The sequence below is a fragment of the Zeus faber genome (genome assembly GCF_960531495.2).
Source record: "Zeus faber genome assembly, chromosome: 2".
Taxonomy (NCBI): domain Eukaryota; kingdom Metazoa; phylum Chordata; class Actinopteri; order Zeiformes; family Zeidae; genus Zeus; species Zeus faber.
In genome coordinates this window covers 25,986,536-25,999,534 of record NC_137189.1, presented here as the reverse complement: position 1 = coordinate 25,999,534, position 12,999 = coordinate 25,986,536, and the positions used below count along the sequence as shown (strand labels likewise).

The 12,999-nt window shown below is 46.1% G+C and overlaps 1 protein-coding gene across 1 annotated transcript; it reads right to left on the bottom strand.

Moving 5' to 3' along the window:
* LOC307247678 (SLAIN motif-containing protein 1-like) lies at positions 1-12,327 on the bottom strand (the record flags this gene model as incomplete). Its single annotated transcript, XM_080023802.1, has 7 exons — positions 1-76; positions 3,842-4,205; positions 5,650-5,808; positions 8,773-9,132; positions 9,580-9,723; positions 11,361-11,495; positions 12,255-12,327. 7 exons carry the CDS (start codon positions 12,325-12,327, stop codon positions 1-3), a joined length of 1,311 nt encoding a protein of 436 aa, XP_079879928.1.
* Positions 12,328-12,999: the final 672 nt, after the last annotated feature.

Here is a 12,999-nt window from a genome sequence, read left to right as displayed (position 1 = left end):
TCAGTAGCATCCATCTCTCCAGCTGACGTCACGGAGGGCACTGAGGGTGGACAGACTCTTTGGAGGTGTCATTAAGCTGGAGATAGAAATACAAAAAATATAATTATGTGACATTGCTTTTCACACCAGTGCGTTACTTCCTTGAATCGCTCCCAACTTTACCTCATAACTTTGCCCAATTTTGGATTACGGATTTCGAATTGTTCGCACTGTGATATCCTTACTATCTCCTGGCTTTGCCACGCCTGAACTGTTTTTTTTGGATGGTTGAATGTGGAGTTTGGCTTGGCTAACGCTCGGCTAGCACTAGTTAGCCTGTTAGCTTAGCATATTGCTAACTGCCAACTGTCTTAATGCTGTGATGGAGGAGCCATGTCCCGGACCTGCTCCACCCCAGAGTCCTGGACCCTGGTGATGAGCGGTGGCTGGCGTTGCGAGGTTTCTTTGTGCCGCGTTACGCCGGAGACTCTCTGGCTGGAGAACAGATTCTAAGCCTTGGAGCCCACGGTCGATGTCAGGGACATGTGGGAGTTCCCGTCCCTTGGGAGTCCCCCCCGTGACGCTCTTCCAATGCCAGCCTCATCTCCACTACTGCCAGCTTCCCCCTCCTCTGGTTCCATGCCCAGGCATGGAACCAGAGGAGGGGGCCAGTTGGTGGCTCCTCTGCCACACCGACCCCGCTTTGATCCTGCCACTCTGTTTCCAACGCCATGGAGCGCCGCCTCTGCTCCAGCAGCAGGTCTCCCGGCCCTGCGGCCACTGGTTTGTACCGCCTGCCTGCGCCACCTCCGTGAGGACGGTGCTCTCCTGGCTCGGCTGCTGCTGCTGCTGTCCCTCAGGACTCCTGCTGCCGAACCTCCATCTGTGCTCGTCGTCGGCTCCTCCATGGTTTGACACGTCACCCTGCCTGCAGCTAAAACCCTCTGCTACCTGGGTGCCCGCGTCCGGGATATAGACTCCAAAATCCAACAGCTGCTGGATCAAAACCCGTCTGCCTCCACTGTTTTAATCTGCGTCAGAATCAATCTCAGGAACAAACAATCTGAGACACTTAAAGAGGACTTTACGAAGCTTATTGACAGTCTTCTACAGCCTGACCGCCGGTTCATTGCCTCTGGCCCGCTGCTGTGTCGCGGCTTTGGAGATGTAAAATTCACATGTGTCCTTCAGCTACACACATGGCTCAAGGGATACTGCTGCTCCCTCAACGTACCGTTTGTGGACACCATGGCACCTTTTTAAACCATCCAAACCTCTTCAATATCATATCTAATATCACTGTGCCCTGTGTCATGGATGTTGCTATTTCAGATCACGTTGCGTATTTTTTGATGTGTCTGCTTTTCCTGTACAACAGAGGGGTACCCAAACAATTTAAAAATGTATCATTAACAATACTACCATTGAAACCTTTAAGAGAACTGTGAATGAGTTACCGCTGTTCATGGCATCATCAACTGAGGATCCTGTGAACAACTTCAACTCAAAAATACAAAATATCATTGATAATATTGCACCTGTTAAAACTAAAAACATGGAAAAACAGGAGCCCCCTGGAGAAATGGAGCGGTTGTTAGGCAGATTAAGAGACAGTGTAGCCAGGCAGAACGAAAATGGAGAAAGACAAAACTTCAGGTTCACCATGAAATTTACAAGGATAGACTCAATCAATACAACATAGAAATTAAACAGGCCAGACAGTCTTTCTTTAAAATGATTAATGAAACTATAAATGAAACTGTAAAGTTCTCTTCTCCACTGTTGATCGATTAATTAATCCACCATCTACAACCACATCAGAGATGCTCTCCACTGAAAAATGTCAAGTTTGCTACATTTTTGAATAACAAAATTATAGCTATCAAAACACCAGAAATATGACTGCTGCCATGTCTCACTTTGTCCCTTTAAACTTAAAAACTGGATGATATTTTTGCTCAGCTCATGTCCTCCACCTGATGCTTGGACCCTCTCCCTACCACATTTTTCTTTTTTTTTAACTGTTTCTAACTGCCAAGCACATGAGGTATTCAAAATTATAAACGGCTCTCTTCAATCAGGTATATTTCCATTTGTCATTAAACCACTCCTGAAGAAGAGCAATCTTGATGCAACAGTTATTGCTAACTATAGGCCCATCACCAACCTGCCATTCCTCAGCAAAATACTTGAAAAAACAGTTTACCTTCAGCTTAACAACTATCAAACAGCCTTTTAGATACTTATCAATCTGGTTTTCGACCTCACCATAGCACAGAAACAGCACTTATTAAAGTTGTGAATGATCTGCATATAAACACTGATTCTAAAAAAAACGATCTGTTCTTCAGCTCCTGGATCTCAGTGCTGCCTTTCACACTGTTGACCATCATATTTTATTAGAGAGATTACAAAAACGGGTCGGCCCATATGGCCCGGTTCTAAACTGGTTCAGAACCTACCTACAGGACAGGCAGTTCTTTGTGTCCATTGGAGATTTTGTCTCGAACAAAGTAGATATTATTTGTGGGGTGCCCCAAGGTTCAATTCTTTGACCATTATTGTTTAATCTCTATATGCTCCCACTTGCACATATGATAAAGAAACACAAAATAAATTACCAAAATGATGCGTATGATTCACAACTGTACATATCCCCATTTCCTGATGACCTTCACATACACTCCCTCACTCAGTGTATTAATAATATTAATGTATGGATATCACAGAACTTGCAGCTCATCTCAGTTCTCCGTCTCTGGAGAGACAAAACGAAGCCAGAAATCTGGGTGTAATCATAGACTGTGATCTAAATTTTAAGAGCCATAGCAATCATCACAAAAATCAGCTTTCTCCCATCTAAAAAATATTTCAAAATTGAGAGGCTTCCTGTCAAAGCAGACTCAAGCAGAAAAAATAATCCATGCATTCATAACGAATAGATTAGACTACTGTAATGGCCTATTCACCAGCCTCCCAAAATCAGCTGTGCAGCGGCTACAGTTAATGCAAAATGCGGCTGCACATGTTCTCACCGGGACTAAAAAGTTTGAACACATCACACCTGTTCTTAGATCTCTAAATTGGCTCCCTGTAAAAACTAGGATTGATTTTAAGATTCTGCTATTGTTTATAAAGCTCTCAATGGCCTTGCACCTCAGTATTCAAAATAGATGCTCAGTACATACGAACCAGCAAGAACTCTCAGGTCCACAGGCAGTGCTCTTTTAACCATCCCTCTTACCAACTCTACGGCAGGGGAGGCTGCCTCCTGTATCTATGCCCCAAGTAGGCGGTGGCCTGAGGACCTGAGAGAGGTCCCCACACGCTTTTAAAAGGAGGTTAAAAACCTTGCTGTTCACTACAGTCTATGACGGCGTTCTGTGTGTGTGTGTGTGTGTGTGTGTGTGTGTGTGTGTTCTGTAGGCTGTGAGACTTTGTGCAACCATAAGTACAGTCATTGCAGAATAAACAGACATTTTATATATTTTCTTTGATTGTTTTTCACTGTAAAGCGCATTGTGCTGCCCTGGTATGAAATGCACTTTATAAATAAAGTGTGACCTGACTAAAAATATAATATATTAAAGGGATAATGAAGAGCCAGCTGGTTATTATCGGCAAAATATCCCCTGACTTTTTACATCTATATCTGTCTGCATCTCTCTCTCCATTGTAGTCCCTACGTCGCTTCACTAGATGGTGCCACTAGTTAGTGGTAGTATGGAGCGATACGAAGGACTTGAAACGAGGCGGATAAGCGGTTGCCATAGTAACAGTAATAATTCAGAGATAACCGACAGCAATAAAAACCAAACAACTAATAAAGGACCTTCCAAGGGGGCTGGGTCGGTTAGCTTACCTGCGTTCTGGTTTGGCAAGCTTGCTGCGGGAGGTGGAGCTTGGTGGCGTTGCGATGAAGGAAGCAGGGCGGGGCAGGCTGCTGCGGGGGGTGGAGGGGGTGGAGCCGGGCGTGGCCCTGCCCCCAGCCTTACTGAATAGCGGGATGCCGCTTGCCCACCCCTTACAACTACTGCTCAGAGACTGGAGGCTCGGGGCAGAGGTCGTCATGGCGACAGAGCCCTTGATGGTCGGGCTGACGTAGGCGGTGGCCTTCGGGGGTTGCCGCGACAACGAGGAGAAGTTCCCGACGCTGTGGACCCGGTTCTGAAGCTGACCTGGGGGGGGGACTGGAGAGAGAGAACACGACCGATTTAAAAAGCCGTCTCTCTCACAGTGACTGCCTCAGCGAAAACGTATTTTAGCTGCACAGCTAATGGAGCTTCATTTCCTTCACTACTCTTGGGCTAATCTATATGTTTCGATGTCAACGTTTCCCCAACCACTGTGCCGTGAAAGCTTCTCCACTTTGTCAAATTCCACGTAAAATAATAATAGAGATAATCTACTGTGTTGCAAAGTCCAAACTGCAAGGCTGCAATAATTCAGCAGTTCCTCCAGAAACAGCAGCTCTGTGTTCATCAGTAGAAGATCAAGTTTAACACTAATGAGAACTATTAGTAGGCCACAATAAGAAGAACAACACAGTGTAAATAAGCACAGTTGAGGTGTGCTGTGGGGTTATTTCATTGTTGTCAGAATACAAGGTTTGGATTCAATTGAATATGTCACTTCTCGCTGGAACAGGTTGAGTCCAGTTATCTCCACATACTATTGTAGAGACCTGACTTTAGAACAAGACAACGACCAAGGAGACAGGAATAAGGAGAACAAGACGGAGACAATAAGGAGAACAAGAAGGAGGAGAACAAGAAGAAGGAGACCAAGGAGGAGGAGAACAAGATGAGGGAGGAGAACAAGATGAGGGAGGAGAACAAAGAGGATAACAAGGAGACAAGACGATGGAGATCAAGAAGGATAACAAGAAGCATTACAAGGGACAAGAAGAAGGAGAACAAGAAGAAGGAGGAGGAGAACAAGGAGGAGGAGAACAAGGAGAACAAAACTAAGAACAAGATGAAGGAGAAGAGCAAGGAGAAGGAGAACAAGAAGAAGGATGATAACAAGAACAGGAAAAAGGAGAACAAGAAGGAGGAGAACACGAAGGAGGAGAACACGAAGGAGGAGAACACGAAGGAGGAGAACACGAAGGAGGAGAACACGAAGGAGGAGAAAGGACAACACGAAGGAGGAGAAAGGACAACACGAAGGAGGAGAAAGGACAACACGAAGGAGGAGAAAGGACAACACGAAGGAGGAGAAAGGACAACACGAAGGAGGAGAAAGGACAACACGAAGGAGGAGAAAGGACAACACGAAGGAGGAGGAGATGGAGAACAAGAAGGAGGAGGAGAACAAGGAGGAGGAGAACAAGAAGGAGGATAACAAGGAGACAAGAAAGAGGAGAACAAGAAGGAGGAGAACAAGACGAAGAAGGAGAGCAAGGAGAACAAGAAAAAGGAGGAGAACAAGAAGGATGAGAACAAAAAGGAAAACAAGAAGAATGAGACAAGGAGAACAAGAAGGAGGGGGAGAAGAACAATAACAAGGAGACAAGAATAGGGAGAACAAGAAGAAGGAGAACAAGAAGGAGGAGGAGAACAAGGATAAGAAGGGGAACAAAAAGGAGGAGAGGAACGAAAAGAACAAGAAGAAGAACAATGAGAAGACCAAGAACTAGAAGAAGGAGGAGAAGAGGAAAAGTCTCACTGGAGGAGTCGAAGCTTTGGCTGCTCCGCAGCAGCAAGGGCGAAGCGCTGTGATGGGCTGAAGCAGGAATGCTCGGCATGCTGGGAACACTGTGCATGCTGGGAACACTCTGCATGCTGGGAGTCCTCAGCAGGTTAGGCATGCTCCTCCGCAGCTTGTCTGGACACACAAAAATGATTAAATAGAACTAAAAGTAAAAATGTTCAAATATTAATTTCACATACATTATAGAGGGAGAGTGGGAGAGGGACGTTGATGCTTTGTGTGTCTGACTGTCATTGTGGTACAATTATGTTTATCATATTTGGCACAATTTGATTAGTTATTAACATAAGATAGTACTTTATTGATCCTTTGTAGAGGAAATTCAGGACACATTTTATTTTATGAGTAATTCATTATTTATCATTCATTTGCATAAGTCATTATATTAGTTATACATTTATTAGGTATATGATATTTTATTAGTTATTAATTCATATTAGTTATTAATTTCATTAGCTGTCAAGTTTTCCTGTTTCACATTCCTATGGTGCACGTACTGACAATACATGTGGTATATATGATTGGACGACATCGCGCCATCGCGTGTCGTCACGGAAACACAGGCGTGTGAGAGGCTTAGACTTAGCGCCCGGAGCTCAGGGGTCACCAGGTGATCAGTGTCTGGAAGATAAATGGTCACTATGGCACGGTGGGCACTGACTAAACACATCAAACTCTTGTGGATCGGTATTCTTTGAGGATTGCGAGATGTATTTGTTAAAAAAAAAAAACTATCTTAATACAGTTTTGGGGATTGTCTTATCTATTTACATTTTTAAAAAATTATATATATATCGTGACACAGAACTGCCATACTGAAAGAGGAGGAAACCTACAGCCTCGTCCACATATATATGGATATTTTGAAAAACGCATTTTCCCCCTCCATTTAAAAAAAATGAAAACAAAAAACTAACAGTGCTGTCCACACAAACTGTTTTAGAAAATCTCTCCGTCCACACGAGAACCCAAAAAACAAACTTAAAAAGATAAAAATAAAATCGTTCACATAAGCACGCCAGGTCAGCAGGGGCCGAAACCAAGTCATAAAACCTGATGCTGAACGCCACGGAAGAACATTAGGAGCACGCATATCCGGCTTCTTCATAATATTCAGACAACACTGTGTGGACACGGTTCCTAAAGTTGGAGGGACTTTGAATGGAGACACTGGGGAACACCCCAATGTAGGCTCCTGGCACAGCTTGAGGTCCGGGCATCAGAGTTTTCAAGAAGCTCCGTTTTACTTACCCACGAAAAACTGAGTATTAAAAAACAAAAATCCACCTTGGAAGGCCTTTTCCAAAAGTTTAATTTCCAGTTCTTAAAACGCCGTCTTCCTGTGGACAGGGAGGCCAACACATTGGGAATTATCGCTGCTGCTGCAAAAAAATAAAAAATAAAAAAATCCCAAAACCTTCTTCCAGGACTTCCATGTCCTCCAAGGGCTCGGCCTCCGATAACTGAGCGAGTATCAAAGTTCACCATGATCAAACATCTGATGCGCATTTCTCTAAAACACCACCAGATTGTAAAAAAAAATTAAATAAAAAAAGACCAATTGACTCTCAGCAGGTTTTTGGGTCCGGACCTGGTCAAACCCTTTCCTGGATTAGTTCCAATGACAGGAAACTCCACATGTGATTCTCCTTTCATCCAGAGAGGTTTTTGTTCTTTACGGACTTGGAGGAAATTAAGTGGCTCGCCACCAAATAAACCCTGCACTGACGGCACTGCACGCAAATACAGCACTTTGTTTGTGCTTATCTTTGTGTTTGCTTGTCGAAAGCCACACTGTCACTTGCAGCGTCTGGGTAAATAAAGATCACTACCACTATTAGTCACGTGACTGAGCCAAAATCCTGCTATTGGGTTAAAAGTTGAGTTTTAGTCGGTCAGCATTTTCACCTAAAGCTGCTTTGAATTAGGCAGGAAAAAATACAAAAAAAACAAAAACTTACTCTCAAAATCGTCGGGATTGGTGAGGGAGGCTTCCTCAAAACAACACGGCCAACAACATGGATAAATAAACCCAAATCAAGTAAATACACAGAAACAGGGAAATATGAAGCACACAACACACAGGACAGTGAGAAGCAGACACTGAAGGTTTAAGCCAACAACGTCCCCCGTGAGCCACCGATCTTCAGTCCCCCCAGGAGTTTTGGGATTGTTGCGACCAAAACATCTCAAAACTCGCAATGCAGTTTGCAAAGTAACGTTTGCTTCAACTGCTACTTCCCGCGGGTGTTGATTCCTTGGACCCATCCTGCTTCTTCTGGGTCGTCTGCTCAGCCGTCTCCGTGGCATCTCTCGCTGTAATTCTCTGTCAGACTAAACGACCTGAATAATCTTGCCAGATTGTCGGCGTATTGATCCCTTGGTGATTTGACCAGCACTTGTGAACTTTGAAAAACACATAAATAAGCTTGTTCAGTCGACTTCCTCGTCGCAATACAACCAGCTGTCCCGCCCCCCAGCTGATTCAAAATGCAGCTGCCAGACCGTCAGCAAAGACAAGCCGCCGATCACCCCGACTCTGGTTTAGACTCGGAGCAACTTCTACTGATCACAGTTAAGGCTCTGCTGAGCACCTACTGACCCCAACGCCACCGGTAGATCACTTAGATCCACCCATCTAGGCCTAGATCGCTGCATTGTTATAGAGGATGCTTTTTATTAAAAGGGTTACCTTTGTTTTTAGGCCCATTCTGTTTGTTTTAATTTTTCTTCAGTTGTGTTTCCTTTCATGCCACGTGTCTGTTTATGACAGACGTGGCAACAGCTTTTTAAAAAGTGCTACATAAATAAAGCTTTACTTTCCTCGTGACTGCGAAAATCAGCACTGTATGACAAGACTAAGCAGGCGGTTTGGAAATTTACTGGAGAACATTTTAAGCAATTTTGTCAAATGACAAGCTCTTGCAAATATTGCAGAAAATTGCTTGAATTTTCATTAATCATTGCGATCCAATTTCCTGGAGGGACTGAATAGAGCTACAATTAAAGACACAATCCGGTAAATTCCGCCCTCCCCGCTGTGAGCTTCCAGGCGCAGGGGGGGGGTTTCCTGCTCACCTGATCCGGGTCTGAAGCCCTGTTGCTCGGGTGTGAAGGGGCTGGCATGGCTCAGTGGCTGAAAGACGAACCCTGCGGAGAGGGACGGAGGGGTGGAGGGGGTGGAAGGAGGGGTGGAGAGGGTGGAGAGGGAGCCGACGCTCTGTCGCCAGTCGCGGGCGCTGGAAAAGGTGTGGGAGTGGGGGAGGCGGGTGAGGCGGGGCGGGGGTGGCAGGCTGTAGCCTTCCTCCCCCTGGTTTCCGTCCAGCTCCTCCGCCAGGCAGGGCACGGCGCTCCATGGAGCCCCCAGCTGGAAGTTCAGGCTCTGGCTCCGGCGGGCGGCCAGCCCCGGCACCGCGCAGGCATAGTCCTGCCTCAGACCTGCGGGGGGCAGACATGAGCACCAGGGCGCCACACACACACACACACACACACACACACACACACACACACACACACACACACACACACACACACACACACACACACACACACACACACACACACACACACACACACACACACACACACACACACACACAATCACCTCCGCGGGTTAATAAAGCTGAAGTAGCGATGAGCTCTGAGGTCTGATTAGTTAAAGTGTTAGAGGGCGGGGCAATAGAGAGGGGGTGGGGGCAAAGGTTTAGAAATGGGATGCGTAAAAAGTTCCTTAAATCCTCATTATAACCAAAAATACATTTATTTAAGGTAAGGTAAATTCTTTTTTTTTTCTTTTTTTTCCTTTAATGTTTTATCTGTTTCCATAGGAAGTCAAAGTGACGGTATCTGAATTTTTAAAATGGATCTTGAATTGATCCGACTTACTCTCCTCCTGCAGCCGAGCCATGACCTGGACGTCCGTCAGGTCCTGCAGCTTGTATCCCAGAGCGATGGAGTCTCCCTCCGCCTTGCTCTGCTCGCTGTCCAACGACGACTCCGAGCTGAAAGCTGAATGTCGCAGGCTGCGGCCTAGAAATTTTAAATTGGGTATTTTAATGTTCCACAAAATGCAGTGGAATATGAGGGACGAGGAATAAGATACTCAGTTGCCCCACCCTCCACGCACACCATGTCCCAAACGACACCTCTCCCTGCTCCTGTTTCCCCAATAATGATCAATCTTAAGAGTGAAGTGCATTTTCTTCCACTTCTTTCATTTGTAACTCGTGTTCCCCGAAACAGCTCTTAAAGCGACAATGCGCTCTCCGCTCTGAAGAGCTTTCCAACGCCGCCGAAAATAACTCAAACCACAGGCACCGAACATAAAGCATGGAATCCTGTGATGGAAGGCAGAGTTTCGAGGTTTCAAGGCAGGTCAACTTTCCCTTGTTCCCATCTTACGTTGCAGAGGGGCTATTCGTGTCACTTTTATTCTAAGGAAGTCTCAAAGGTCATCATGGTGACAATATAACGACATAAACCCCCCTCCTACGGCCTATGAGCTTCTCAAACACGCTCAGAGCCCCCATTAACCTACGATCGTTTCTAAGACCGTCTTTAGTTCAGATGCTTTTGGAAAACCTACGGCAAGTTTGAGAAGCTGCGCAAGAGAGGGTTTTCACGGTTGTCGTAGCTTGAAGATGCTTTTGGGAAACAAGGCTCTGGTCTTGCCGCTCAGAACAATGGATCCATGAAACAGGGATTTGCCGGCACGGTTTTTCCGCTCTAACTCCCCAAGCATAAAACTCCCTCCTCCCTCGCTAGTAAAGTGCCTGACTGTCGCCCACTGAGCCTCGGCTGTTACGCAACAGCTGCAGGAAAGAGGACGCACAAGCGTAGCTGATTTGCATTTCAAAGAAAACAGAGAGAGAAACTGCGCCGGTTGATTTCTTTAAAATTGAACAAAGCGCAGGGAACTCGGAGTGAACCGATTCGTGTTTGCAGGCGTTTACATATTGTTATTATGTGGATTAACTCAAGTACAGTGTGCCAGGAAAACCCCACTTCTACCCATTAATATCTTTAAGAGGCATTTATGATATCAGGAGCCATGCTACCTTTCCTAGGAACGATTCTTCAGCAGGCCACCTTCCCTGGGAAGCGGGCCACCTTCCCTAGCACCCATGCTTCCTTCCCTAGGAACCGTTCCCTACTTCCATAGTAATCAGGCCACATTCCCTATCAAGCAGGTCACCTTCCCTGGGAACCATCCAAAACTACAGACTGAAGAGGTGCCGCTGCTTGGGAAGCAGGAGGAGGTGAGGGAGGGTGAGGAGGCTTACTACGGCAGGCTAGGTGAGGGAGGAACATGGGGCTCCTGTCCGATAGGGGGGTGGAATCCTTCCCCGCGGGACTCAGCGTTCCCCTCAGTGACAGGTGGTGCGGGGAGGACAGGGAGGACAGGGAGGAGGCTGAGGGAGGAAGGGGAGGAGGAAGAGAGAGACAGACACACTGAGATAAGATGTTTGAGTAACAAAAAAAACTAGAGCGTTGTAATCACAGCTATGTGCAGAAGAGGACAAAGTACTAAAAATTGTAAAGCAGGGCAGAGTAGATGTATGAGAGAGGCAGAGTAGAGGTAGAGTCAGATCAGTCCCTGGGCTGATCGTCGCCACGGCAAAGTGGAAATAATCAATCCTTCAAAATATTGTGACCTTGGTTGTTACCGTTTCTTTCAGACTGAGGGGTGAGGTAGGGCTCGGAGGGGGGAGATGCACTGATGGGGGAGACTCCTGATACTCTTCCCAGGGGAGGGACGGGGGAGGAGGCAGGGCTGGAGATGGACTGGCGCCACCTGGCGACTGGTAGGAGAGCGGAACAGGAGGAGAGAGGGAGAAGAGGAGGAGGAGGTTGGAGGAGGAGAGAGGGATGAAGAGGAGGAAGAAAAGGAAGGTTATTTTATCTTAAAATCCTATATTAAGATTGTCGCATGTGTAATCGGCGATCATGTGTAGTTGCTTCATCGCTTCATTGTTTTTATTTTCTAGAATTAAAAAAACGATCAAGTCTCCGCTTAATTTGGACTAAAAACCCCCCCCAAAAAAAACAAAAGCTTTTGGAATAAATTTGACTTTGACAAAGAGTCGTGTGAGCGGCGGCTGAAACCCTGAGACACAAAGAAACAGATGTGTTCATTCAGCAGAACCAGACACTGACTGACACCGACTGACACCGCTGAACGAGCGCCACAGCCTCTGCTCATAGAAACAAACAATAGAAACCATCAAAAAAATGTATTATTACTAATAAAGTAATAGACTGTAGAATGGTTTTCAGCACAATATAAACGAATCTCATATCGCTTGGTGCTCATGGCAACACGGAAAAAACACTTTTCTCATCTTTTCGTCGTTTTATTGTTTGACCCAATCTCCCAATCCAATATTCTGTGATCTCTCTCAGGGAGCGATGAGCTGGTGGTATTTTCATGTGAAAGTATCTGGTGAATAATAATAATAAATAATAATAATAATAAATGTGACTTTGTGAGATGTGCTCCCGCTCATCTCTCAGACGGAGGAGAGGGTATTTCTTCTCCTCCTCCTCCTCCTCCTCGCTACCCGCCGACGCCAACGCAGGCATCTCGCCCGGCATCCGGTGGCGCACGGCTTTCATGCGAGCGGCGGTTTCCATGGCGACCGCTCCTCTCCTCCGCGAAACAGGGAAAGTTCCTCTGATGCAACGAGCCGCAAGCTGCTGCAGCTTCAGAGTTCCCTGACCCAGATTCTAACAGGAGAGGACCACGTTCGCACGCTGCCAGAGTAGCACAAGATAAAACTAGACAATTCCCGGAGAAATAGTGGAAAGCCCACGAGCCCGTGTGTGTGTGTGTGTGTGTGTGTATATATTCAACCCCATCTCCTGGGTCTCTGTGTCGGAGGGCCCTGAAAACACCACTCGGATCTGCCTGCCACAGGCGGGTCTTCAGGCTGCATTAAAGTAAAGTAATGCAGCTTCCTGAATTTGGTAGACTGTCCTCGTGGCGCAAGAATTGCAAACGAGTTGTTCACCGTGAACAAATCTTTGAAATTAAATCCGGAGTTGCACCGGCAAAAAAGTTTGTTTGTTTCATCGGCAACGCCGTAATTGCAGCCAGAAACAGGCATTCTGAATGACCAATTCGCCCTGACTAATTCGTAACCCGGAATTACAGAGTCTGACAGAGTGGCAGTAATTCTCCTTGTGTATATACGTCGATGTCTATATGGAATCGTATCAGGAGCCGCACCATCAGTATTTGATTGAATCAATATCAAATTGAATCACATGATCCAGTACCCAGCTATACTCAGCTTTCCGGACGAG